The sequence below is a fragment of the Bos grunniens genome, chromosome 2 (genome assembly GCF_055505025.1).
Source record: "Bos grunniens cultivar Pamir isolate PY7600 chromosome 2, Bosgru_T2T1.0, whole genome shotgun sequence".
Taxonomy (NCBI): domain Eukaryota; kingdom Metazoa; phylum Chordata; class Mammalia; order Artiodactyla; family Bovidae; genus Bos; species Bos grunniens.
The window spans coordinates 15,591,689-15,616,645 of NC_141166.1; the positions used below are offsets into that span (position 1 = coordinate 15,591,689).

General features: G+C 49.0%; 1 protein-coding gene across 2 annotated transcripts; it reads right to left on the minus strand.

The window, feature by feature from the left end:
- Positions 1-349: 349 nt before the first annotated feature.
- Positions 350-23,771, minus strand: BSDC1 (BSD domain containing 1). Of its 2 annotated transcripts, none has more exons than XM_086334299.1 (11): positions 23,318-23,771; positions 22,947-23,007; positions 17,427-17,543; positions 15,237-15,404; positions 13,908-13,962; positions 11,848-11,963; positions 11,383-11,451; positions 11,141-11,219; positions 9,669-10,148; positions 3,378-3,481; positions 350-1,910 (listed from the first exon to the last, which is right to left on the minus strand). In XM_086334299.1, the coding sequence occupies exons 1-11, from the start codon at positions 23,422-23,424 to the stop codon at positions 1,878-1,880; spliced, it is 1,389 nt and encodes a 462-aa protein (XP_086190425.1). In that variant the 5' UTR covers positions 23,425-23,771; the 3' UTR covers positions 350-1,877. The 2 variants fall into 2 exon arrangements, with proteins under 2 accessions (XP_086190425.1, XP_086190430.1); XM_086334304.1 differs by lacking the exon at positions 23,318-23,771 and adding an exon at positions 23,274-23,314.
- Positions 23,772-24,957: the final 1,186 nt, after the last annotated feature.

Genomic DNA, 24,957 nt, shown 5'->3' on the forward strand with positions numbered 1-24,957 from the left:
AAAATAGACCCCAGAATCATACACATATAGGGGGAGGAGAGAAAAATGACCAAGAACAGTTGGAACCACTGTTGTTGCATCTTCCTTTCCAAATAAAAGCAGAAGCGTTGGGAATGCAGAAACGGCCTCTTGACTTCTTGTCTTGGTGAGAGGCCTTCTGGGGTCCCTGTCCCTTCCTCACCCCAAAGGCCAAGGTGAGTCTGGGATGAAGACAAGGGACTTCCTTGGAACGCAGGCTACCACCTCCCATCCTGACCCCTCCCCTGGGCTCCACCCTGCACACTGCCTTGCCCTGGCTCTGGGGCAGCTGCTGTAGGGGACAAGAACAGAGCCCCAGACACCTTCCAGCTTCTGTTGAATCTCTTTAATAGCTGTTAACGGCAAGTCTGGAAAAGGTTCAGGACAAAGTTCTTTTTTCTTTCTTTTTTAATTACAAAACTAACAGCTGTTAGAGTCTTTTTTTTTTTTTTTTCTTTTTTTCTTATCCCAGCTACAAAATACTCTGGGGAGATACATTATAATTTAAAATATATAATATTGCACAAACAACCAAAAGGTTAATTAAACTAAAGAAATAATTACAAAGAGAAAAACCCCATCCCATGAAAAAGAGAAAAAAAGATTCAGCATTCTCTCCATCCCACCCCCTCATTGAAGGTTTGAAGTGGAAGTGACCACCACTCTCTTGGCGTCCCTGACCACGATCCCTTTAAATCATTGGTGAACACACCAGATTATGTACAAGAATCACCAGAGCAGCATCATGAAGCACCAGGGTCTCCAGGGATTCCTGCAGCCCCTCGTCCCCCCAAGAGAGGTGCAGCTTTACCAGCGTGGAGGGTGAGAGCCACCAAGACTGGATCTGCCTTCAGGAGGATGAGCTTTTGCAGAAGCCTGTCGAGAATCTCGAGCAGCTCACCCCCAGCGTATCCCTCCAAGAGGCAGAAGGGTTGAGGCGGAGAAGTCGGGCTTACCAGAGTTGTAAGTACTCGGCTTTGATCACTGCTCTGTACCGCTGGTACCTGGCTTGTGTCCTAAGCTACGGGGGAGTCAAAGTTGGTGGCTGGCTGGCCAAGGTATCCCGCCAGGCAACACACAGAAGGGCCTGAAGTGGCCCCCTCCCTTCTTGGGGAAGGGAAGAAGGGCAAGAGCAGACTCTTGCAGGTGGCACAGCTGGGCTAAGGACTCAGGTGCATCCGACATGAAGACGGCTTGGGAAAGGTGCTAGGGACATACCAGCCTGGACTGGGGGAAAGGAGGGAGTTTGGTCTCTAGATTCTGAACCACAAGGAGCCCTTCCAGGAATGGAAAATGACTGGGAGGGACAGATTCCTAAGGGAGGCAGATTTCCCAGAAATGAATGCCTCTTACCCGCTGGGATAGGAACCAAAGTGTGTCTGCCATCCCTGTCAAGCCAAAGGCAGGTGGCACGGCCTTCCTTGCCGGCTCATGGGTGACAGAGTGTTGTTTTGGCGTCCTCCATGAGACCGGCGGTTTAGCCTCTGTCTACACAGGCACATGGGCGAGGGCTGTCCCTTGGGACTCCTCAGCAAGAGTCCCCAGGAACAGCGGGTATTCAGCAGAGAAATGTAGGCTCTTCCAGTGGGGGGTGGGGTGGGTGGGGGAAGTTTCCTCCCCCTCATGTCATCCTACGGTTGGCACAAGTCAGAGTTCCTGGTTTGGATTTAGCGAGGCCCTTCCCAGACATGAGCAGAGGCCTGAAGGGCCAACAAGGAACAACCCAGAATCTGCCGAGAGCTCTGGCTGACAGAGGCCACTGGGGGACATTCTTAGTCAGTGTCTTCCGGGGCCGGGCTGAGACGGGCGAGGGAAGTGGGAAGTGCTGTGGGTGGGGGAGCTGCTTGCTCTGGCTCCCCTCAATCCCAGTCCTCCCACTCTACGTCTTCCAGCTGCAAAGGGGGGACAATGGAGATAATGGAGAGCACGAACACATATTTACTCCTCTGAGTCAAGTCCAGACCCAAGCTCCCCAGCTGCCCCATTTCAGAATAGCCCTCCCTGCAACCCCAAGCCCCACTCTCCCGGGCTGGACCCTCCCTCCTATGAAAATGAAACACTAGCCTCAAGGAATGTCTGGGGAGCCCTCTGCCTAAGGGGTGGGTCTGATGGTTCTAGACTCAAAGGAAATGCTTCTACCAGCCAACTCTGGACACAAGGGGACGCCCTGCCTGCAAGAACCCAGTCAGTCAGTCCCTTAAGGAGAACTTGTCTCCTGCTGAGCAGAGAAAAACATGGCTCCAAGAGGCAGCGACCTTGAAAGTGGCACTCTGATCAGAAGCCAGTGCAGCACAGGACTAGAGGGACTCACTGGGCCTTCACTGGGGGCTCCAGCACCCTAATCCCCTGCTGAAGTCTCCCAGGGAACTCTCTTGGCCTGTTGTCAGTGGATCCCCTGGTATAATGAGTTACAGAATGACTGTTCAGGTATGTTTTATGTCAGGTTTTAAAAAGGGCTACAAAGACACCAAAGCCGTGAAAGCCCCATGGCATGAGAGGGCACCATGAGCCTTCTTTCCTCTGGGTATAGTGAGGCCACAGGTGTAAAATACTCACGTAGGTCACTGTGGCCCCCAGCCCTCAGTCTCCCAATATGAAAAACAAGGCCCTTCCCATCTCTCTAATCTGTTCCCTCTTTATCGCAGGTTCCCTGAGCTATGTGATGGAAGGAATCATGGGGTTGTTGTGTGACAGTTCTTGATATAGCACTTATGTGAATCAGAGGTGTGGGCTGGAGCCTCAGTCCTGTCCCTTACTAGCTGTGAGAGCTTTTTGCCCAGCCTCTCCTTCATGTCATTTCTCATTTGGAGAGGTAGTGAGGAATAAGAGTAATAGGGCTCTGAGCTCCATTTTGCGGTGGTTTTAGGACACCTGTCAGTGCTCCCACGTCCCAGGCTCTGTGCTAACGGGTGCACATGCATCACCACCGCCACGCGTGAGCTGGTAACGACCAGTGCCGCGTTTAGATGGTGCAGCAGAGGCTCAGGTCTAGCGATCACACTGTCTGTTGCCTCCAAGGCCAGGGTCTTAAGGTCCCACACCTGGTGACCCTGAGTCACAAGATCTGGGGCAGGGTCCGGCACCTGGGTTTTTTTGGTGGTTCCTCAGGTGATGCTGATAGGACTAATGTCAAGAACTTCCCCTATCCGCCACCCTGGAACTCAGGGGAAGCAGAGCCTGAGCCTGCTGATGACTGCTCAGGGCCTGAGCGGGAGGCCTTGGCTCCCTTCCCACAGCCGGCCACCTCAGATGGGAAGGGATCCACCGTGAGGGGCCAGTAGGGCTTGGTGGGGAGAGTCTTCAGACCTGGGATCACTGGGCTTGCTTCCCTGTGGCCCACCATCAGCAGGCCCACTCACCTCACCGGAGGCATCCACTTTGGAAAGTGCCATCTGCACTTCTTCTTCAGTCATGTCCAAGTCAAAGTCCTTCTCCCAGTCCTCACTGATGTCTGTGCTCGAGCCTAGAACCATGATCCACAGTGTGAAAGATGGGAAGGGCACGTGGTGCGGCTGGAGCTGGGCTGATGGAGCCCTTCAGAAGGGCCTGACAAATACACACCAAAGGGCTTACATGCTGCTATCTCTGCCTCAGTGATCCCACTTTTAGGAATCTATTTTAAGGAAGAACCCTGGATTCAGTAAAAAAATTTAACCAAGAGAATGTTCACTATAGTGCTGTAACACTGATAAAAACTTAAAAAACCACCTAAAAGTCCTCTGCTAGGGAATTATAAAAATAAAGGGTATAGTCCTATGACGGAATGTTATGTGGCTTTTAAAGGTTAGGCTACAGAACATTTGTATGCATGGCAAAATAATCTTACACTATTAAGTGAGATCCAACCAGTCCATTCTGAAGGAGATCAGCCCTGGGATTTCTTTGGAAGGAATGATGCTAAAGCTGAAACTCCAGTACTTTGGCCACCTCATGCGAAGAGTTGACTCATTGGAAAAGACTCTGATGCTGGGAGGGATTGGGGGCAGGAGGAGAAGGGGATGACAGAGGATGAGATGGTTGGATGGCATCACTGACTCGATGGACATGAGTCTCAGTGAACTCCGGGAGTTGGTGATGGACAGGGAGGCCTAGCGTGCTGCGATTCATGGGGTTGCAAAGAGTCGGACACGACTGAGCATCTGATCTGATCTGATCTGATTAAGTGAGAAAAAGTAAGTTACTGAGTAGTGGAGAAATATTTTGGTCCAGAAACTCCTTGGGAGCCATGGAAATCTCTCAGAAGAAATAAACAATGAACCTCTTCTGCCTCAGTCACTCCATTCTACCTACACTGATCCTGCTGCTACTGAATCATATCAGGCACATTCCCACCTAAGGCCTTTGCAAGGACTGTTCCCTGTACCTGGAACTCTTCTTCAGATACCCACAGGCCAACCTGCTCACTTCCTTCACACCTTTGCTCATATCTGACCATCTAAATGTGACCTGCCCCGATCATCCTATTTTCAATTGCAACCCTGTCCCCCTCACTCTGCTCTGGATGGTCTTTTCCACTGTATTTATCACTTGCTAGTGTATTACATAATCAGGTTCCCCGTGCTTGTTGTCTAATAATAGAGAAACTAGAACGTGAGCTCCTGGAGGACAGGGATCTTCTATTTTCTTATGTATTCCAAGTGACAAGAACAAATAGTTTGTACTAAATAAACATCCATGGACTCTTTCTCTAAATCAGGGGTTGGCAAACTATGGCCTGTGGACCAAATCCAGCCTACCATCTGCTTTTGGAAATAAAATTTTGGAACATAGCCATGGCCATTTGTTGACATATTGCCTATGATTGCTTTTATGTTGAAAAGACAGAGTTGTGAAGCTGGGACAGAAACTGTATGTCCCCTGAAGCCTAAATATTTGTGACCTTGCTCTGTACAGAAAACACTTGCTCTGCCCTGTTCTAGGTGATTCTGATGCCTGCTAAGGTTTGACAGCCACTGCTCCAAACATTCGTATTTGGGTATGCCTTCTTACAGACAATATAAAAAAAGTACATGTGAAAGTTATTACTGAGAAGAAAATGACAAAAATAGTTCCTGTAAAAAAAATACATGCAGTATGGTTTCATTTAAAAAAATATGCTCACAGATGCATGCACACACACAGAAAGGACGAGCAAAATACCCATAAGAATCCAACGATCGTTATTGCTAGGTGATGAGGTCATGGGGTAATGTTTCTTTTTTTCTAAAATCATATATTACTTTGTAATCATTTTTTTTTTTAAGCATCTTTAAAAAAAGCAAGCTCTGATCCCCCAAGGGCACCACCTGTAAATACCTTGTTTCTTCTTGTCTAGCTTGCTCCTTCACACGTACCCAGGCTCTGAGACCTCCCCAAGCCTGGGCCCCACAGTCCTTATTAGGGTTCTTGCACTGTTCTCTCTAGTCACCCATCTAGCCATGTGGTAGTGTCTCTGGCCTTCTCTGGTGGCTCAGATGGTAAACAATCTGCCTACAATGCAGGAGACCTAGGTTCGATCCCTGGGTTGAGAAGATCCCCTGGAAAAGGGAATGGCAACCCACTCCAGTATTCTTGCCTTAAAGAATACCCATGGACAGAGGAGCCTGGCGGGCTGCAGTCCATGGGGTTGCAAAGAGTCGGACACGACTGAGTGACTAAGCACATAGCACATAGCACATGGTATCTCTGGAGTCAAGCAAACCTGGGTGGAACCCTCTTTTTTCTACTGTGTAGTCCTGGGCAAATTATTCTGGGCTTCAGTTTATTTATACTGATAAAATAAGAATAAAACCATTCTCTTTGCAGAGAACCACCGGAGGAGCTTATTAGAAAGCAGATTCCTCCCTGTCCATTCCCCTCATTCAGATTTAGCAGGTGTAGGTGGTGGCCCAGAAATCTGGATGATTCTGTATAGATCTTGGCCTGCAGTATGAGATACAGCAGTGTGACAAATAGCAGCATCATGTAAAGTGCCTGTAACATACATCAGTTCAGTCACTCAGTCGTGTCCGACTCTTTGAGACCCCATGGACTGCAGCACGCCAGTCCTCCCTGTCCGTCACCAACTCTTGTTTACTCAAACTCATGTCCACTGAGTCGGTTGTAACATACATACACAGTGGATATTCAACAAATGGACCTGTTAAAGGCTGGTCCTACAGTTAAGTAATTTTGCACATGGTCCCTCAGCCAGTCAGGATCAGATCTCAAACAAAGACCCAGATCTTCTGACTCCACGTTTAAGGTTCCTTGTGCTGTCAGGACACTCTGGTGGCTCATGCCTGGTTCTCTGTCAGTGCAGGCTTCCTGTGGGTTAGAAGCCAGACTCCCAGCTGATTTCTCCCTTCAGAGCTGTGGCTGTGGTCATGACAGCTCTTCCTAACCTCAGGTTTCCCTCCAGGGATTTGAAACTCTCTTCAGGGCTTAATGCTAGGGCAAACCCGTTGGGTAGAAGAGAGTCTCAGGTAACATTTTTGGAGCACTTTATACTTATCTCAGAGGGTGGATGTAAACAGTCCCAGTTTACAGATGAGGAGACAAAGGCTTCGAGTGGCAGAGAGGTGAATCTGGGCTTTCTCTGCCACCTGCCTTCTCCCACCATCCTGTCCTGTCACACAACAAGAGTACTAGTAAGATCGCCATTACTCTGGGCACATGGCAGAGAACTGATCTATGCAACAATTTAAGACATCTCCATGGAGTGTTACTGTTTTCTTTTGTTTGTAAGGAATGGGGAGTTTTCGAGTGATTACTAACATCATAGTGCTGTCACTCACAGCTCATTTTATTCTGTTTAATTGGATCTTTGCTTCTCCAAAGAAGAAATGGAGGCCAAAATCCCTCCCAGGTGGTCAGTCAGTGGTGAAGCGGGGCCATAAGCCCAAGGCTCTTTCCAGTCCTCAGTCCACAGGGCCCGCTCCAATCTCCCCTCCCTGCTCCCTGCTGAGGGCGCCTGAGCAGGCTAAGTCTAGTCTCCTCAATCAAATGGACCTCGGCACAAAATGCAGGTGGGAAGCAGCTCTGCAATGACAGGCATCACCCTGGGACCTCAGGAGTCCCTTTGGCTTGGCCACCCCAGAGACTGCTGTACCCAGAGACCAAGCCTCGCTCATGTCATCTTTGGATGTGGACACAAGAAGGAAAAGGAGTCACTGCCTCCAGGACAAAAAATCTATTAAGATGTTACTCTCTACTCTGTTCCCACTGTCCCCTCTCAGTCCAAGACCCCAGCTTTGCCCCACTAAGTGTGTGAGACGCACTGGACCAAATGGTTACAAGCTTCCGCCACATCTTCTCCACAATCTCATTTCTTCCAGCCTCTACCCATCACATTCTCCAGGAGCCCGTTTCCAAATGGAACCAGTAATTCTTAAACCTTCCAACTGTGTCACTGTTGTCCCCACCCTTACCCAGCTTAGACTCTATGAACCGCCATTCTGATCACTTCTGCATACACTCGACTTTTGTCCTTTTGAGTTCACCTGGATAAACTTCAACCCTGATTCAGTCCAACTCCCCACCTGCTCTGTGCCTGCACCTGAGTGACTGAATGTGGCAGGACAAAAGTACAACAGCGGTGACTGGTCTCTCTCAAAATTCATAACCATCATCTCAGAAGCACCCTTCGTACCATCCACCCAGCAACCCCACAGCACCTGCTGAGCCCACCACCTACTCTGCACTCTCCTAAAGGCTATTTCACATTTCTCTAAATACCTACTGGGTGGGTGATTTATCTTAGTTTCCTACCAGTAAAAAAGAAAAAGAAAAAAGGAAAATCTCACAGCTCTCATAGGATTTTTGGTGAGGACTGAGTGATATGCATATCAAGTGCTCAGCACAGAGCTATATACACAGGAAGTGTCCAGAGACTGGTTGGTACCTTTTACTATCTTGATCATCTCCCCAGAGCAGGGCTCTACCCCAATTTCTTCCCTGACTGAGGCTCTATCATGGAACAATGAGTCTCAACTTATAGAGAAAATGGAGGCTTACAGAAGATCAGTAACATTTCTGAAGTCACATGGCTTATGAGCAAAGTTGGGATTTGAACCCAGAACTGTCTGAACCCCAGAGGCTGAGCCCTTAGCTTAGCCTCTACATGTAAAGCTCCTAGTACAGGTTGGGCATGTAACACAAGCAGCACGACCTGCTGCTTTGTGGCACCATGTCCAACTTTCTGAATTTGGTTTAGGATCTCAAGTTGTATTTCTGAGCCAACCCCACCTCCCTTCTTATTCCTCCCTCACCTGGGAACAATACAGAAAAGTGGGCTTTGGTTACCCCCTTCAACATGCCCCATGCCCTCTGCTTTTTGGACTCTGTAGGACCCTGCAGCCTGGACTACAGCTCCCCCACCCGCACCTACCCCAAACTCTCCAACCCGCCTATACAATGCCTGTCTCCTCGCTGAAACACCTGCTCATGCCCAGCGGTTCCTTCTTTCTCTGAACTCCTCCGGTACCAAGCCTGCCCCGTACTGCTTCTTGCTTCATCATAAAAGACCATAGCCTTTGCCCCTCCCTCCTCAGTGTCTCATAAAGAGTAGGTAGGAGCTCAATGGATGACCTCACTGACTCAGAGTCAGAAGGAAAGCACTGTGTTGGAAACTAGACATCTCGCAGTTTCCATCAGGGAGCAGAGCAGGGCAGGGTGTGAGGGGCCCATTTCCATCCACAGCAGCAAGCCAGTCTCTCACTGCCAGCAGGCCAGTGTGCACCTGCTGGGCAAGCTGGGTGACTGGCTGGTGCTGAGTGTGGGCAGACAGGATGCCTGTGGGTGAGGAGCTGAGGGGAGGTCTTGCTGACAATCGGCTGCCTCTGCAGAGGTACTCTGGATGTAACAAAACAAGCTGACACCAGCGATACCACTGTTCTTTAACTGCAGGAGTTAGAGAGGTTCCTCCCCGACACAAAGTCAAAGTATCTCCTGTCTCAAATTTCACTAAGCAGACAAGAGACTAAAGCTCTGTTACTTAAGCTAGGTCACTGCAAGTTCATGAGTATTCACTTTATTCTTCTTTAAACTGTACACATAAGCTTTGTTCATGTATTTTATAATAATAATTAAAGAAGGCCTGGGGAAGCTAAATGACTTTGCTGAGGTCATCCAGGGGAGAAGACCCTTGGCAGCAATCAGTGTCATAGGAGGTCCCACCCCGAAACTGAACTGTCCAAAAGGACAGGAACTGGCACCCTGTGGTAGCTAAGGGCATGGGTTTCAGGTCAGACAGACCTAGGTCTGAATCTGGGCTTGCTACTCTCTGGCTGTGTGAATTTGAGCAAGTTACTTAACATCTGAGGCTCACTTTCTTCAACTATAAAATGAGGACAGTAATATAGGGAAATGAGATGTAAATTAGAAATTAACAAGCTCCCCTGGTAACTGAGAAATTAACTGCAATATTACATCCTTAACCCATGATTTGACATAAATCTTATTTTGTCATCCTAAGATGCATCTTAAGTTCAGAGGATTAATGCATGTTGGAATTAATGGAATACAGTAATAAACACTCAACCTATAGTAGCTGTCATCATTATCAGTATCACAAACAAAGGCCACCTCTCCTAGGATCCTCACAAGGGACAAGGAGACGAGTGTGCCTTGTGAGGTGGCAACTCTCACCTGCCCTACCCCCGCATGCTCCCTGGGCTTTGGCCTTGACTCACCTTTTTTCCCATTGTTGGAGGGTGTAGACTTCCCACTGTCCGAGTTCAGCTCAAACACCCGTAAGTCTGTGAGAATCTCTTCCCTGAGAGTCTCTACTCTGGCTGGAGGCCGGGGCTCTGGACCGCTGGGGCGGCAAGCAGGGGTGTGGGGCTTGGACTGAGCTCGGGGTGGGGGTCCAGTCTCGCCCGTATCCACAGCCAGGTCCTGTTCCTCCAAAGATGCCTCTAGAAGCTTCTGGGACAGGTCCTTGGGCAGCGCTGGGGCCTCAGAGGCAGGGGGCGGTTTGGCAATCTGTGTCACCAGGGAGACGCTCTCACTGCTCTCCGAGGGGGTCACCTCTGTTGGAGGCTCGACGGGGGTCACCAGATTCTCTTCACAGGGGCTCTGGGGACCAGGTCCTCCTTCAGGGGATGTGAAAGGTCTGGCCACAGGAACCTTTGCCTCTTTTAGGGACGTGGGTGAAACGCCCGCAAGCTCCTCTGTCAAGAGAGAAAGGAAGGAGAGTGATGTACTCTGGTCAGTCCCAAGGCCATCATGGAGACCACCAGACAGAGCTCAGGTCCTCATCAAAGTCTGCTCTAGTCGGTTTCCTCACCCCCTCTCCATGGTAGTTCTGTAGGTACTCCCTGCTGGTCAAAGTATCTCCTACCCATGAGGCCTAGTGCATGTCTGGCAGGCACTCAGCTTCTACAAGTGCAGCCCAAGGTAACATGACAGCTTAGAAAGCCAAGACCTGAAAGTCAGTCGGGATGAGGTTCAGGTTGAGCTCTGCTCCCTCCTGGATGCATGATCTTGGGCAAGCCACCTAACTCTCCGTTGACCTACCTGCCTCATTTGCAAAAGAGGAATAATAACGTTGTAGTAAGGCCCATACGTGTAGAGCTTTTAGTACGGGTTGGGCATATAATATAAGCACTTAGTAATTGTGTTAACATATCATACAGGTTGCTCCAACACACTCCTAATAAGCTGAGCTACCAGGCAGAGGAAGCTCAGCTCTGTCCCTAAGCCAGTGCTTCCCAAGTCTGGCTGGGCATTAACATTACCAGCAGAGCTTGTTAAAAATACAAGTCTGGGGTGCCCCTGGAGGTCCAAAGGTTAACACTCCACGCTTCCACTGTAGGGGGGTTTGGTCCCTGGTTAGGGCATGAAGATTCCCCCCATGCCGCATGCTGTGCATGCCCAGAGTCTTAGAAGAAGGACATTTGGAATTTCAGTAAGCTCCTCCTACTCTGAAGCAGCTGGTCCATGGGCTGGCAGCTGACACATGCAACCTCTGTGCCTAAACCCGGGCCACCAGACTTGGTAAACACCCCCTTGTAGCTCAGACTATCCTTGGCACCTGCAAACACCGTGTTTAATCCCTCCTTTCCTGAGGCGCCACGTCCCTCAAGGCTTCAGCGAGAATGGCCCAGACAGCCCCCCACAGGCAGGACTTGGTACTTGCTCATCGCCTCTCAATACCTCTTACCTTCTTCCTCCTCCCAGCCAGGCTCTTCAGAAATGCTCTGTTCTGCCCGCTGTTTCAGGGCATCCCTCCGGGCCTGCTCCTGAAAGTGGGGGAGGAGTAGACGGCCAGGAGCAGTCAGGGAACCCCAGACTCTGGTTCTGACTCCAGAACTCTTGGTACCCTCTGTCCCCTTCTTCCCTCAACAAAACCCAGCCCCTTACCCAAGGCTGAGTGGAGTACCTCCCCTGGTTAGGCCACCATACCTGCTCTAGTTGATGGACTTTATAGAAATACCGATGCCAGAATTCTGAATGGGAAACAGCTGCAGGCACCTGGAGGGAGGGGACAGTGGAGATGGGACTTTAGAAGTGGTTGTGTGGGGTCCATGTCCCCAGCCTTATCAGCCAGCTCCCAGTCATTCTGGATTTCAGAGGGTCTAAGCAGCTGAGCTGTGATTCTTACAGCACTTTCAACTGCCAGACCCACCTTCCTGGCCCAGGAGGTAGAAGAGAACTCCCATCAGGCTTTGCTGGCCCTTCTATTTCTCACCGTGATTGCCAGAAGCCTGGTGACTTAGATTCCCCCACATGGATTCCTGGCTCAGGAGCTGGCTGGTTAGGCTCCACAGGGCCTCCTGCTGCTCTTTAGGCCAGAGGACTCCACAATGACTCTGGACATGACCCTCCCACATCCCCACACCTTCAGCCAGGAGCCGGGAAGGCCCTCACCATCTTGGTGTAGAGGGCCCGGATGGAGGGGCTGCCTACAAGGAGCTCTGAGATCTCCCCCTTCTTCTCCTCCAAGCAGAACTCGGAAAGCCAGGCATCAAACAACTCTGGGGGCCCTGGAGAGGGAAAGATACTGATGGTCAGTTCTGTGGGGCTGAAGAAAGAACCCTGGGCTTAGAGAAAACACACCAAAGCCTGGACACGGACAACGAGGAAAGGGTAAGGTTTTTTCCAAAGCCACGTGGCCCAAGGTGGGGGATCAGGCAGGGTGAAGGGATGGGTGTGCCTGCTATCAGGGCATGGCCCCTCAGTGATCTCGGGGGGGCTGCAGTCTCCTCTCTCTCCAGGGCCTGCGTGGTTTGTAGCTCACTACACTTGGCTACTGAAGCCTCTCCTCTCTGCAATGACTGCTCTCAGGTCACCAGTGACGCCATGCTGCCAGATCCAACAGCAACTTCTCTGTCCTTGGTCATGTGGCCATCCTATACCTTCCGCCCTGGGAATCACTACCTTCCTCTTGAAGCCGTCTTCTCCCCTGGCTTCTCATTCTTGCCTGTATTTCCTCCTCCTGCTCTAGTAGGTCCATCTGAGTCTTCAGTGGGCTCCTCTTTCTCCTTTCTTTATCTCTTCTCATTCTCCATTTTCTCCCAAGATGACCTCCGCTAAACCACGAGTTTTAACCTCCTTCTCCCACTGACAGTTCCTCAGTCTGGCAGCTGAGGCTACCTTTCTGGGCTCCAGATCCAGAGGTCCAGGTGCCAGGACACATCCACCTGCACAGATGCTGCAAATACAGCGCATGCTCACCTTCTTCCTCCCGCACCTGTCCCACCCACCTATCCACCAGAGACCTGCGGGCCCTCCCAGGCTCCTCCCTTTTGCAGTCACTCTGGATTCCACTTCCTCAGTGTCTCTTACATGCACATCTTCCTCTTCAGTCTACCCGGCCCTTCCCTGGTTCTGGCTTTACCTCTGACATGAGGATTCCTACCGAGCTTCCTAACTGGTCTTCCTGTCTTGTCTCTCCCTCTCTATTTCGTCCTTAACAAAACACTGCGTGAAGGCTCTTTTATAAAATGCAAAATCTGATCACATCAGGTCTTAAGACTCAACAGTTCTCTACAGTACGGCTTTTTAGACTATGGTCCAAGGATAGGCTTCAAAGGGTTCAAGAACTCCCATACTGCACATACAATTCTATTGAAAGCGGGCTTATGATTTTCAACTGAGTTTTAAAGGCCTTTGTGACTCAAAAAAAGGTTAAGACCCGCTACCTTGAGTCTTTCAGGACAAAATTCCAACTTCTTAGTCTGGTACCCAAGGCCCTCAGTCCAGTGCCCCTGGCAGCTCTCACTGCCCTCATTTCCTCACACGTACTCTCTGTCTGGTATTCTCGAATGCCTAGGTTTTTCTAGACCTTCAAATGTCCTGTTGTCATGCTTCAACACTGTTCCCCCGACTTCTACAAGTAAAATTAGTTTACTTCTAATTCATTGTTAAAACCTTAATTCAGGTGTCACATTCTAGGATTCCCAGGCTGGGTTATGTGCCATCCTCTGGGTTCCCACTGCTCCCCTCTCTCTGTGGAAGCAGTCACTCCATCTCTAGTTATCTTTGCTTTATTCCATTTCTCTCTCCTAAAGGCAGGCAGGTTCCTGGAGGTCTGGACAGGGTTGATTCAGAGTTCCACTCATTTCTGGTGTCTAGTTCCCACCTAGACACCAGTTCCCCTCTCTAGATGTGGGGCTTGCTGTACATCAGGAGCTTAGCAAACAGGCCAGAGGGAAGGCAGGCAGGGCAGCAGGGCTGGGAGGGAGCCCAACTGAAGATAAGGGATGAGAGGAGCAAAGCCTCTGTAGATGGGGATGAAGACAGTTTGCGTTCAGAGAGGAAAGGCAACCATCAACCCATCCCACTAGATGCAGGGTTCAAAGCAGCCCCGGCTCTGGTCCTTTACACAGAGGCTACCTGACCACTGCTACAGAGACAAACAGGGCGTACAATCCAGACCCCCTTGGCCTCCCTGCCCAGCAAGCCTGCCCCTCACCACAACCCCTCACCATCTGGTTCATTGCAGTAGGTTGCTGGGTCTGACTGCAGGCTATAGAGGCGAGCCTATAAAAAAAAGAAAAAAGAAGAGAAATTCTGGGGTGCTGGGGACAGAAAGCAATGCCTCTCTGCCAATCAACCACGACCCAGCTTCTCCCCTGTTGGCTACCATACCAACAGGGCACTTGGTAATTAACAGTGTGGGTTATGAGTGGAGCACTGAGCTAGGAGTCCTAAACTGGAGCTCCTAGAAAAATGGTCTTTCACCCAGTATTCCATCCCTGGACTAAGAAAATAAAGTAAGCAGGCTACAAAATCATACACATAAAATAGTTTTGAATTATACGATATACAAAAAACAGTAGTGCAAATATATTAATAAAGTCCAAAACTCACTGGCAAATTTTGAAATATTTAACTCAAGTTAAAACAATTCATCAAGAATTTCTTAATTTCATAGCCAGTCTGCCAAATGAACTGCAAGCTGTGCTCCCATTAGGGCCACAGGAGTCGTGAACTTTAGCTGGTACATGGAAAGCCCATCCTTCCTTCCTTGTTATTACAGGAAGCATGGGTGGGCTGCATCAGAACTTCAGCAAGTGATTTTGGTTGATTCACTGTAATAATTTAAACTTCTGTAATTAAAAAAAAATATCACAATCCACTTCAATGTGTACTAAGTGGTGGTGCTAACACTAGGGCTGAAAAACATGCTTGAAAAATGTTTGGGGTGGAAATTCAACACGGTACAATGCAGGCCAGGCTGCTGTGACACCATACCGCGAGTGTGGGAGATGCTCAGGGAGTGTGAGAATAATGGTGAGAAAATGCAATGCAGCAGAAACACACTACTGTTGCTGATATGACTGCTCTGAAGACATACTCCTCCTGTACACTTATTCCAATTGAAAATTAATCTTAAACAACACAAATGTGGAACTCATGCCTGTAAAGATGCTCTCGAGCACTCCTTGTTATGGATGAAACTGAAAGGAATCTCAATGTGCAACACTAGAGAAATGACTGAATAAATTATGCTATATACACCTGCAAGAAGTTAAAGACATTAAAATGATAGTGATAAGGAAAGACGCTAATAGTTATAAATTTTTTAAAAGTGGGTTAAAAAATTGCATATATAAAGTGCTTTTCTGTTAAAAAGAAAAACAATCAGAATCAGTGGTTCTCTTTGAGTGATGGGATTATGGGTTTAGAAATCATTATCTTCTTGTTTATTGGTATTCTCCAACTTAATTATATACACATATTATTTCTTATGAACATGTACTGCTTTTGTGAGCTCAGGTTGGAAGCTAGAGCCCAGGGCCGCTAGTGAATACCTTGGTGCCATCATAGGGCTCAGCCGTCCCAGAAGGCGTGCCCATCAGGGTGATGACGTCACAGTCGATGGTTTTGTCTGGTGAGGGGGCAAAGGTATCGGAGATCACCCCCAAGAAGTCAGACAGCCCTTTCTTCATTTTCTCTGTCGCTCCAGAGGAGCCTTCAGTCTGCAAAGAGAAGCCAATAGAGGAAGTGAAGTGGCTCAGGAGCAGGCTGCAATCTGGGGTATGGGGTAGAGAAGGGTGAAGCATCAGGGGTCAAAGTGTACTGTGTCGGGGGACCAGGGAAATGTTCACAACGGTTCACCCCATCTCTGGGGCTGGAGACGGACAGAGGGGCAGCCAGGGTCACCACCCCCAGATGGGGGTGCAGATTAGGGCCGCAGTAGGCCTGTGTAGGTCAGAGCAGAGCTCCTTGACTGGCTGTTTCGCCAAAATTTCAAGGTCAGTCAAGCTGATCAAAGATTGACAGGAGAGGATCCATGGCACAGACATTCAACAGGGAAAAGGACTTAGAGGGAGAGAGATGGGAAAGGTACCAGCTTTCGGGTCAATCTGGGATTTGAATCCCAGCTCTACTACTTGTTAGTAATGAGACCTAACCTCTCAGAGTCTGTTTCCTTAACTATAAAATGCAGATAAATATACTTCCTGCAGGGGGTTACTTTGGAGATTTTTTAAGAGATAAGGCATGCACAATGTCTGGCACATAGCAAACATTTAATAACTAGCAGTACTGTAATATTACAATCTCATCATCATCATTGCTCAGGAGGTATTTTGTATGAAAGACTGAGGAAATATGGGCAGGATGAGGACAGACAGCCCTGCCTAGAGACAAGCCTGGGACCAGCTGAGGGCAAATGCATGGACCCCCTAGAAGGGGCAAGTGGGGCACCCATCTGGAGCCATGCTGGTCAGAATGCCCTTGAGCAAGAAGGGACGGTGTGCTGAGAGACAAGACCAAGCTCCGCAAACCTTGCAGCAAAGTGTCATATTTATTTCCAATGAGGCTGCCCAGGCATTTTAAACCTTGAACCTATCAACTGTGCCTGGCACACGTTGGCACAGGTATATAATTGTATTTGTTGAATTAAAAAAGGAATAAATAAATGAAGGACACAAGTCGTGTCTCTGCTACTGGCTGGACATGCAGCGGTTCAGCTGGGTGACTACTTGTCATTCATGCTCATCAGTGGCTGTGGTCAGCAGGCAGACAGTATTTTCTAAGATTCAACAAAAGAAGCTTGGTTAAAAACACTCCACAATATGTTTTTCATAACATCGCCTCTAATTACAAGGCAGCTGATTCCACTGGTGATCAGAGAAACTGAAGTCTGTTCTACTACTAAAGGGGAAGTTGCAATACAAAACCAGGACCCTATACTTCCTCGGAAATTTGAGCTCTGCGGGGGTATCTCTGACTGTATACAATTTTCACTTTTCATGCTGACTTGAGAATCTAACTCCTATCTCAGAGGAGAATTTCAGTATACATCTCTGACTGGTAAAACCTGGACCAGTAAAAATACAAGCTGGCAAAAACTTTTTGGAGGTAGTTCTACAGTAGATATTAAAAGGTCTAAAACTACATTCATCTTATATCCTTTTCAATACCTTATTTGGAAGAACATATTAAAGGCAAAGATTAAGCAATCAGAATGTTCACTATAGCTCTGCTTACAATACTGGAAAAAACTGAATCAGGAAACTAGGAACTGGTCAAATCCACATAATAGAATACCATGCCGTGGGCATGCCTGGTGGCTCAGTGGTGAAGGCTGCCTGCCGATGCAGGAGACACAGGTTCAACCCCTGGTCCAGGAAAACCCCACATGTGGCGGGGCAACCAAGCAGCGCACTGCAAGTCCTGAGCCTGTGCGCCAGAGCCTGGGAGCCACAACCACTGAAGCCCACACGCCCCAGAGCCTGTGCTCGACAAGAGAAGCCACCATAATGAGAAGCCCACGCACCACAGCTAGACAGCAGTCCCCGCTCGCTGCCACTAGAGAAAAGCCTGGGCAGCAGCAAAGACCCAGCACAGTCAGAAAAATGAATAAATAAAATGTCAGAGAAAAAAAAGAATACCATGCCATTTCTGACGCTGCAGAACTGGGTCTGCAGTGATTAATTAAACAAGTAGGTTATGAAACATGGCGCTCAGGCTCTGGGGGTGGAGGTAGTACTCACAGTCAGCTTCTCCTTGACCACGCTGGCGGTGGCCGCAATGGTGCAGGCCGTGTCGCGCTGCACCACCTGGGTGAACTCCGTCAGGTCCCGCTTCATGAACTCCAGGGCTTCGGAGGACTAAGGGAAGACAGAAAGCGCTGACAGCCAGCGGCTCCACCACCCTTTGTTTCCTGCGCTTCAGTACCAGACAGAAACGTGGAAAACAACGGACATGGGAACCTGGGCTCAGAAATAATGCTTCCTTGTCCCAATCCCACGACCTGGGATTACTCAACAGCAGAGAGCACAGAACTTCCTGCTGGTCTGAAAACAGGGGACTGAGCTCAGCCCAGGTACCTAGAAGCTCTGTGGCCAGGAGGAACTCTCATCAAGTCCTCGGTTTTCTCCTAGGTAATGAGGGATGTGGCCTAGAGCAGTGGTTCTCATGAGCAGACTGGGCTAGGGGGCAGGTGTAGTCTGAAAACAAGACAGACTGCATCACATCGCTATGCTGTAAGCCATGACCTTTGTTTCCAATTGCAAACAGGAAGAGAAAGGATTTTTTTAATCAAAGGAAAGTGTTCTCTATTTTTACTTCTTTTTTTTGTTACAAGGAAATTCAGTTGAAATACGAGACAGCAGGTGAAATTACTTGTGTGAAAGGTTTCACAAACAGGCTGGATTTGGAACAGCAATAGTTTAGAAAGCTTTTATGAGCAAATTTTGACAATACCAGTAAAAAGGTGTGCCATTTTTCTGTATTCAACAAAAGGGGTGTTAAAAGAAATACTGGATCAGAGTCTCTCCTAGACTGCCCTGGTTCCACCATCTCAGAGCTCTGTTCATGCACAGAGCTCCTTTGGGCAGAACTGACACTCGCTTCCGTCGGACAGTTTGCCTCTCACTCTGTGCTCAGACCCAGTGGTGACAGCAACCCCTCAGCTCTTGTCTAAGTCTTACATTGTCTTCATCCTCACCCACTCCAAGACATCTTCCTGGACTATCTCTGTGCTTACCTCTGCAAGCCCTTTCATTTTATAAGGGATAGTTACCTGCATTTTTAAAGTGTCTTTTTGAGTGTTCTGGTGATTTTTTTCTTTGGGGAAGGGTCTGCCTCATTCTCATCAGCCTGGCAAGTCTCATCTATCAGCCAGAGGTTTCTCTGCAAGTGGGAATGCCTCCATTTCAGATCTGGGACTCCTTAACTGGACTGGAAGAGTCATTTATTAATTCTTTCTCCATGCACACTACCGCCACCTTAGTCCAGGCTAACCTCCTCTTTCATCTGGACTCTTCTCCCAGGTTGCATGAAAGTGAAATTCGCTCAGTTGTGTCCAATTCTTTGCGACCCCATGGAATTCTCCAGGCCAGATATACTGGAGTGGGTAGCCTTTCCATTCTCCAGGGGATCTTCCCAACCCAAGGATCAAACCCAGGTCTCCTGCACTGCACGTGGATTCTTTACCACCTGAGCCACAAGCAAAGCCCAAGGATACTGGAGTGGGTAGCCTATCCCTTCTCCAGGGGATCTTCCCCACCTAGGAATTGAACCAGGGTCTCCTGCATTGCAGGCAGATTCTTTACCAACTGAGCTTGAGGGAAACCCCCCAGGTTGCATACTACTACTACTAAGTCGCTTCAGTCGTGTACGACTCTGTGCGACCCCACAGACGGCAGCCCACCAGGCTCCCCCGTCCCTGGGATTCTCCAGGCAAGAACACTGGAGTGGGTTGCCATTTCCTTCTCCAATGCATGAAAGTGAAAAGTGAAGGGGAAGTCGCTCAGTAGTGTCTGACTCATAGCGACCCCATGGACTGCAGCCCATCAGGCTCCTCCGCCCATGGGATTTTCCAGGCAAGAGTACTGGAGTGGGGTGCCACTGCCTTCTCCCAGGTTGCATAAGATGGCTTTAGTATCTTTTCCTCATGGCAACAGGGGAAACTCTGTAAGTCAGAGCAGACAGAGATGCCCCTGCTTTACAGCCTTCAGTGGTTACAGGGTATCCAACGGCAAGTATGAAAGTATAAAATCTTTCCCTTCACTTACAAGGTCCATATAATCTCCTCTCTGGGAGACTCTCCCACTATGCCCCTTACTGAGGTCCAGCTGGCCATGCTCAAAATTTCCCCAGTGTTCCAGTATCTTTCCTATTTTAGGGTGTCTGCATACATCATTCCCTCTCCTTGACACATTCTAACTCTTCAAGCGAACAAACACAATGAACGAACCCCCTCAGCTGGATAACTCCTGTTCCTCCTTCAGAGCTGTACCTACATGTCACTCCCCTGGGGGCTTCCCTGATGCCACCTCAGACCAGGCTGGCTCTTCTGCTCATGGCACCTGCACGTTCTCTTCTTTAACATTTCCTCTACTTTGGATTTCTGATTACCTGTTCACTGTCTATCTTCCTGGGTAAACAGTAAGTTCTGTGAACACAAAGCCTTTTTTTCCATTGATACTCTCCCAGTGTCTGACATAGAGCCTGGCATAGAGTTAGACTGGCATGTACCAGGGAGTTTTAATTATTAACCATTTACATGATTATCTGGCAAATGGCTGTCTCCCTCCCTTGACTGTGAGCTCTGAGGGGACCAACATGAACAGACATGGTGCCAGCCCTCTCGAAGGTCAGTTTCCTGGGGAAAATGCTCACATAACAGTGCTGAGGTGCAAGGGCAGAGCAGTGACCAGTGTACTGTGGGGAGGCTGGAGCGACTTGGTGAAGAAGTCTGGACGGAGCCTTAAAGAATAAGCAGGAGTTACTGAGGAAGCCTGGGCATGGTGGCACCTGGAGTATACTGAGGCCTACAAGCATTTCGGTCCTGGGAGAAATGAAAATAAAGAGCAAAGCAGAAGTGGTGAGGGAGAAACCTTGAGAGGGTGACCATGGCGGGCCTGGTCAGCCCTGTTGGTGACGGGGAACCACCAGTGTCTGAAGGAGGTAAGACATGATGAGATTCGTGTTTTTGACATGTCACTCCTAAGACTGGGAAGGATGACAGGTCCAAGACTTGAGTAGATTAGAAATGGAGGAAGACCAGTCAGGAGGCTGTTGCAATAGTCCACGAGAGAAAACAGAAGAATATGAATAAGGACAGCCCTGGTAAGGATGATAGGATGGAACTGGTTCAAGAAATATTAGGCAAAAAAGATGGATTTGGTGATTAAATAGATGTGTTGACTGAGGGAAACAAAGAGTCAGGAAGAGCTACTGGCAACTAAACTAAGTGACTGGGTGGTTGCAGTGCTGCTAGCCAAGGGAGGAAACAGTGAAGGGGAGCAAGTGTAGAGAGAAGCTATATAGCTAGATATATATATTCTATAGTCTCTATATAGTACTATATAAAAACCATATAGTATCTGTACTGACTGGGGGATATTTGGGTCAACTGTCCCGCAGGAGCTATTCTCAAATACTAAAGCTCCAAGGACAGGACTAGGAGTCACCCTAAAATGAAAATGGAAGAGCTCACCAAGGAAGAGTCTGTTGAGTGAACAGCGCAAGGCACTGAGGACCAGGTTCCTCAAACGCCAGCTTTAAGAGGCAAGCAGAGGAAGAGGAACTCACGGAACAGGAAAGCCTGGAGAAGCAGGTGGAGAACTGAGACAGAATCATGCCATAAAAGCCAAGGGAGTAGACTTTCAGGAAAGAGAGAGTGACCGCTAGTGTCTAAAGCAGCAAAAGGTCCAGGAAGATAAGGGCTGAAAAACATCCACTGGATTTGGCAAGTGGTAGGTGAAGTTGAGTGTTTACAAAGATAAGGCTATATGTAGGGGCTTCAGGGGTGGGGAGCCAAGAAACATGATGTTGTTGACTTCAAGTTTTAAAAAGGAGGCGAGGCTGTCACCTCAAATTAAAAAAGGAAGTGGTTCGACAGGGAATGTGAGGGGACAGTTAGGTTTGGGGAAAGTTACTGAAGGCAAGGGGAGGAGCAAATAAGAGACTGAAAACACTTGCTAGGGTAGGGGGTGGAGGCTGAGAGGCCCAAGACCAGGCCCAGATGAGTCTGGGGAATCCGTGGTAGAGGCAAAGAGCAACGTAATTTTCCCACCAGTGTGCATGGGCAAGTGCGACACACACATGCACACGCATACACACACAATAGGAGGAAGTAAGAGGAAGAGGAATGCAGATTATAGCATAATCTCAAAGCTGTAGTTTCTGGGGCAGCATATGCTGCAAGAAAATTGGGGGGGGGGTTGCTGGGAACTGAGTGGTCCAGACGCAGCCAGGATAGTGAGCACTGAAAGACCAAGAACAAAATTAATAGAAAATGGTAGCTGGTATTTACTCTCAGTTCTTAAAAAAAGGTCCTTGTTTAATACTTCTTGTGTGCTAAATACTGTTTCGGTGCTTTACATATATCATCATTTAATCATGACAACAATTCTGTCAGGTAGGTATTATTAGTATTCCCACTTTACAGATGAGGAACTGGGGCTTTAAGAGGTTAAATATCTTGCCAAAGTTCATGTAAGTGTAGGAAATTAAGTCTTTTCTTTTCAAATGGGGAACTGTCAAAGGCAGAAACAATACCCACTCCCCCTGCTTCAAATGAGAGAACAAAGATGGAAGGCTAATCAACTACCTATTTTTCGTGTTATGGGAAGACCAACCTTGACAGTAATATATAGGAGGCCCTCACACAACATTTGCTAAATGAATGTCAGACTCTCCTTCCCGAAGACTGCTCAACAAGAAGCAAACTACTCTGGGGTCTCTTCTATTAGAATTCAGTTTGAAATTCCCCTTCAGCTTCAAGCTCAGTTTGAAACTGAGTCTTCATTAACAACATAAACAGCTCAGGCCATTCTCAGATTTTCTGGGCTGTAGCTGAAAGGCTAGTATGCAGGCCAGGCGAGGATAAAAATGCTCACAGAGTAGAGCATTGATTTAACTGAAGCCAGAAGCCTCCTGGAGTTGCCCTGAAGCAGGACTCACCCCAGATGCTTGAGGTAAATGGTAATTAACTTTTTCCAGAATTCAGATGAGTTGGTTTTGACAAACCAGCACGGAAAGAAACAGGAACACACAGTGGCATTGTCCACGGGCAGAGCCAAGCCTCACTCAGCCCACAGGGACTGCTGTCTCCTCACTAGACCATGAGTGTGGGGAGGCCCACGACTGCATCTGTTGGGCTAATGTCGGTATCCTGAGGACCAGAGAGTCAGAGTGCTGGCTATGGCATACACTCCTATTTGCATATAGGACTATAGGAGTAAGTTTCTATCGCAGAATCCTTTCTCTTCAAGGCCTAGATCAAATGTTCTCTCTTTTACAAAACTGAATTTCCCAAGTGGGAATACACCACTCTTTCCCACGGATTCCGACGACACGGTCGCTCCAGTCTTTAAGGCCATCTTTGTTTCACTGTAGGTAGAGTCACACTGGTCTGAGTTGGGGGTCTGTCCTCCCAGAGGGCCCAAGTCAGCCTGGTCCCCGAGGCCCGGAACCCACAAGGTTCAGCGGTTCAGGCTCGGAACAGGGTGCAGGGAGGTGGCTTGAGGCCCTACCGGAGGAAGGGCGCTGGCCCAGCTTACCTTCTCCTTGACTGCCTGGTAGCTCTGCTGCAGCCAGCTCCGCCACCATCCCACGTCCTCCCTGTGGAAGACAGATACATCTGGCGGCCCCGCGGTGAGACTCGGGGCCGCGCAATGATCGGGTCTCAGTTCCCCTCTTAGATGTGGCCCGTGGGCTGGGGCATCGAAGGCCGCTTCCCCACTCCCTCACGCTGCGATTCCACCCCGCCCTTTCAGTTCCGTCAGGCCCGCGCTGGCCTCCCGTTCCCCCGGGGGACCCTGGCCCAGCACCCCAGCCCTGGGGAGAATTCGGGGCCCAACGCCTGGAGAACTGGATGACGGGCTCACCCTTCCGCCATCTTGCCCGCATGACATCACCACTATTTACTGACCTTTGACTTCCGACACGGCACCGCCCCCTCAAGCACCACCCCGGAGCGGGAGGCCCAATCCCCGCGCCGATATCGTCCTCAGCCCCATCTCCGCCTGGCTCCATCATTAGACTCCGCCTCCTTAAACTCGGTTCAGGTTCGGTCCAGGGTTCGGACTTAAAACTCCGCTCCTGAAAGCTCGGTCCAATCCGCTCTCAGGATTGTCTCCAGGCCCCACCCCAAATGTTAGCCCCGCCCCCCCACATCGAACCCAGGTCGGTATCCGCTGACATCGGATACGGTGGCCGTTTTGGGTCAAGATCGGCCGGTGGCTGAGGGCTCGAATTGTAAACCGGGTAGAGAGGAGGCAGGGAGCGAGCCAGCCTGGAGCTCGAACGTCTGTATCCCTGAGCGCAGGGCTAGGACCGCCCCCCTTTATGAAACCTGCCGCGTAGCAGCAGCCTGGGGTCTCTTCGGGCTAATTGAGCAAGCGCAGTCCGTGGAGCTCTGGGCGGGGTTTGGAGGAAATTTCGGAGATGTCTTCGATGCAACCTTTGGGGGAGGCGCTCTCAGGAGATTGGGGAGACAGACACATTTAGTTAGCTCAATTTTTGGCGACCCAGATCAAAACTACGTAAACTGGATGTGGTCGGGAGAAATCCGGAGACACTCTGGAGGAGAAAGACTGTGTGTGTGTGTGTGTGTAGTCTAGGGTTGAAAAATTGTGTGTGTGTGTTTGTGTATGTGTGTGTCTGGAGGAGGAAGATTTTGTGTGTGTGGTTAACTTTCCAAATGAGGCCTCCGTTGTTCTTACCGCCTCATCTGCTACCTGGCTGCATCTGCGCCCTCATACTTTGGCCTAGATCCCGTCCTCTCTTTAATTTTTAAAAAATTTTACTGGAGTATAGTGGATTTATAATCTTGTGTTAGTTTCTGCTGTACAGCAAAGTGAATAAGTTATACATTTGTGTTCAGTTGCTCAGTCGTGTGACCCCATGGAATGTAGCCTGCCAGGGTGTTCTGTCCATGGAATTTTCCAGGCAAGAATGGGCTGGGATCCAACCCACATCTCTTGGGTCTCCTGCACTGGCAGGTAGATTCTTTACCATTATGCCACCTGGAAGACTCCATGTATATACATATATATCCACTCTTTTTTGGATTATTTTCCTGTATGGGTCATTTCAGGAAAATTCCATGGATGGAGGAGCCTGGTGGGCTGCAGTCTATGAGGTTGCTAACAGTCAGAGACGACTGAGTGACTTCACTTTCACTTTTCACTTTAATGCATTGGAGAAGGAAATGGCAACCCACTCCAGTGTTCTTGCCTGGAGAATCCCAGGGAAGGGGGAGCCTGGTGGGCTACCGTCTATGGGGTCGCACAGAGTCGGACACGACTGAAGCGACTTAGCAGCAGCAGCAGCAGCAGCAGCAGCAGCAGAGTACTGAGTAGAGTTCCCTGTGCTCTTCAGTAGGTGCCTATATAGTTATCTATCCATTGTCTCTTGTCTATGGAGTGTAGCTATAATAATTCTTTACCCCCACTCCATTTTGTTTCCCTTTTTACAAGATTATTTCTGTCATCATGCATGCTGTTACTTCTCCCATCTTCAGTTCAGTTCAGTTCAGTTCAGTCGCTCAGTCGTGTCCGACTCTTTGCG